General features: G+C 43.1%; 1 protein-coding gene across 1 annotated transcript; it reads left to right on the top strand.

Annotated features, from left to right (window-relative positions):
* Positions 1 to 231: 231 nt before the first annotated feature.
* On the top strand, positions 232 to 2,208 carry LOC121963265 (protocadherin alpha-2-like; the record flags this gene model as incomplete). The annotated part of the gene is made up of 1 exon (XM_042513581.1): positions 232 to 2,208. A coding segment is annotated over exon 1 (1,962 nt), but the record flags the coding sequence as incomplete, so codon positions are not given.
* Positions 2,209 to 2,214: the final 6 nt, after the last annotated feature.

Raw genomic sequence — 2,214 nt, 5'->3', positions numbered from 1 at the left:
ATAGTTCTCTCTTGAAATATCCACTGCTTTGACCTTCAGCACAAATATAGGCTCAATCGCTTCATATCTTATCACCAAAATGACGGTTGGTGTCGCTCGAGACCACAATATTCGTGTGGCTCTTTTTCCCCCCAGACTCCTCCTCTCCATACCAAGCATCAGTCTTCAGCCAGTGCTTTGTCAGAAAATACACAAATGGTCACAGCACAGAGAGAGCTCCGTCTGTTGTTCACCTAAAGTGTGGACATGTTCGAAAATGAGTATTTCTTTCATTCTGCGGCAGCGATGGGACGTGGAGGACAGACAGTCACGATTTGGATACAAATCATAGCTTTGCTTTGTTTGTGTGGTGGGTCTACGGCGCAGCTCTCGTTCTCTGTTTCCGAGGAGGTTGACAAAGGAACCGTAGTGGGAAACCTCGCTAAGGATTTACAGATTCATGTTCAAGATTTGGAAAAACGGGATTTGCGAGTTGTGTCTGGGAATTCTAAGAAATATTTCGACGTGGATTTAAAAACGGGTGCTCTGTATGTTTGCGATAGGATTGATCGCGAGGAGCTCTGTCCAAACACGGCAAAATGTTCCCTGAATATAGAAGCCATTCTGAGCCACCCGATGCATTTGCATCGCATAGAGGTACAAATTATTGATATTAACGACAATGCACCATCTTTTCGTGAAAAGGAGAAGACTTTCAATATATCTGAATCTTCTTTTACCGGGGAGAGATATCTGCTCCCGATGGCAAATGACGCAGACACGGGCAGCAACTCTGTAAAAAGCTACAAGCTGAGTCCAAATGAGTATTTCTCGCTGGACGTGCAGAGCGGCGGACAGCACAGTGAGTCTGCTGAACTGGTGCTGCAGAAATCTTTAGACAGGGAGAAACAATCCGTTATCCATCTTACTTTAACTGCTCTGGACGGAGGAAAACCTGCCCGGTCAGGGACATTAAAAATAGTTGTTAATGTCATAGATATAAACGACAATGTCCCAGTATTTGGTAAACCTCTGTATAAGGCCCAGGTCACAGAAAACGCTCCATTTCAGACACCTATACTGAGTGTAACTGCTACAGATTTAGATGAAGGGATAAATGGGGAGATTGTGTATTCATTTATTGAGAGGGGAAATTTCAATCCTGAAGCTTTGTTCTCAATAAACCCAGATACAGGTGAAATAACTGTAAAAGGAAAAGTAGACTATGAAGAGAATACAGCATATGATATTCGTGTGCAGGCAAGAGATAAAGGTACACCTTCTCGAAGCGTGCATGGCAAAGTGTTAGTGGAAGTAACTGATGTGAATGACAATATACCTGAAATCATTATAACCTCACTTATGAGCCCAGTTAAAGAGGACGCTGAGGTTGGCACAGTGGTCGCTTTGGTGACTGTTACTGACAAAGATGGGGGTAATAATGGTGTCACCACTGCTACAATTCTTGGGTTGGTGCCCTTTAAACTCAAGCTAAACTACAAAAATTATTATTCATTAACAGTGGATGGACCCCTTGACAGAGAGAGTGTTTCTCAATATAACGTCACCATCATAGCCACTGATGAAGGTATGCCACCTCTCTCCAGCACTAGTGTCATTCCTGTTCACATTTCTGATGTGAATGACAATGCCCCATTATTCTCAGAGCCTGTGATTAATGTGTATGTGAATGAAAATAGTGCAGTGGGAGCTACTATCTTTACCATAACAGCAGTGGATACTGATATCGAAGAAAACTCTAAAGTAACTTATTCATCATTAGACAGCATTTCAAAAACTATTCCACTAACTTCTATTATAAACATCAACTCAGAGACTGGAGAAATAGTCACCCTGCAGTCTTTTAACTATGAGGAGACTAAAACGTTTCAGTTTAAAGTTCAGGCCACAGACTCTGGTGTTCCTCCGCTCAGCAGCAACGTGACTGTCAACGTTTTTATTCTGGATGAAAATGACAATAATCCAACAATTCTTGCACCCTATTCTGAGCACAGCTCTGTTAACAGTGAGAGCATCCCCTATTCTGCTGAAGCAGGATACTTTGTGGCAAAGATCAGGGCTGTAGACGCAGACTCTGGATACAACGCGCTGCTCTCTTATCACCTCTCTGAGCCCAAAGGAAACAACCTCTTCCGGATCGGAACCAGCACCGGAGAAATCAGGACTAAGAGGAGAATGAGTGACAATGACCTGAAAACTCACCCCTTGGTGGTG

This window comes from Plectropomus leopardus, unplaced genomic scaffold, assembly GCF_008729295.1.
Source record: "Plectropomus leopardus isolate mb unplaced genomic scaffold, YSFRI_Pleo_2.0 unplaced_scaffold10666, whole genome shotgun sequence".
Classification (NCBI taxonomy): domain Eukaryota; kingdom Metazoa; phylum Chordata; class Actinopteri; order Perciformes; family Serranidae; genus Plectropomus; species Plectropomus leopardus.
Note: the sequence above shows the minus strand (reverse complement) of the source record. Positions and strands in the feature narration are given on the sequence as shown.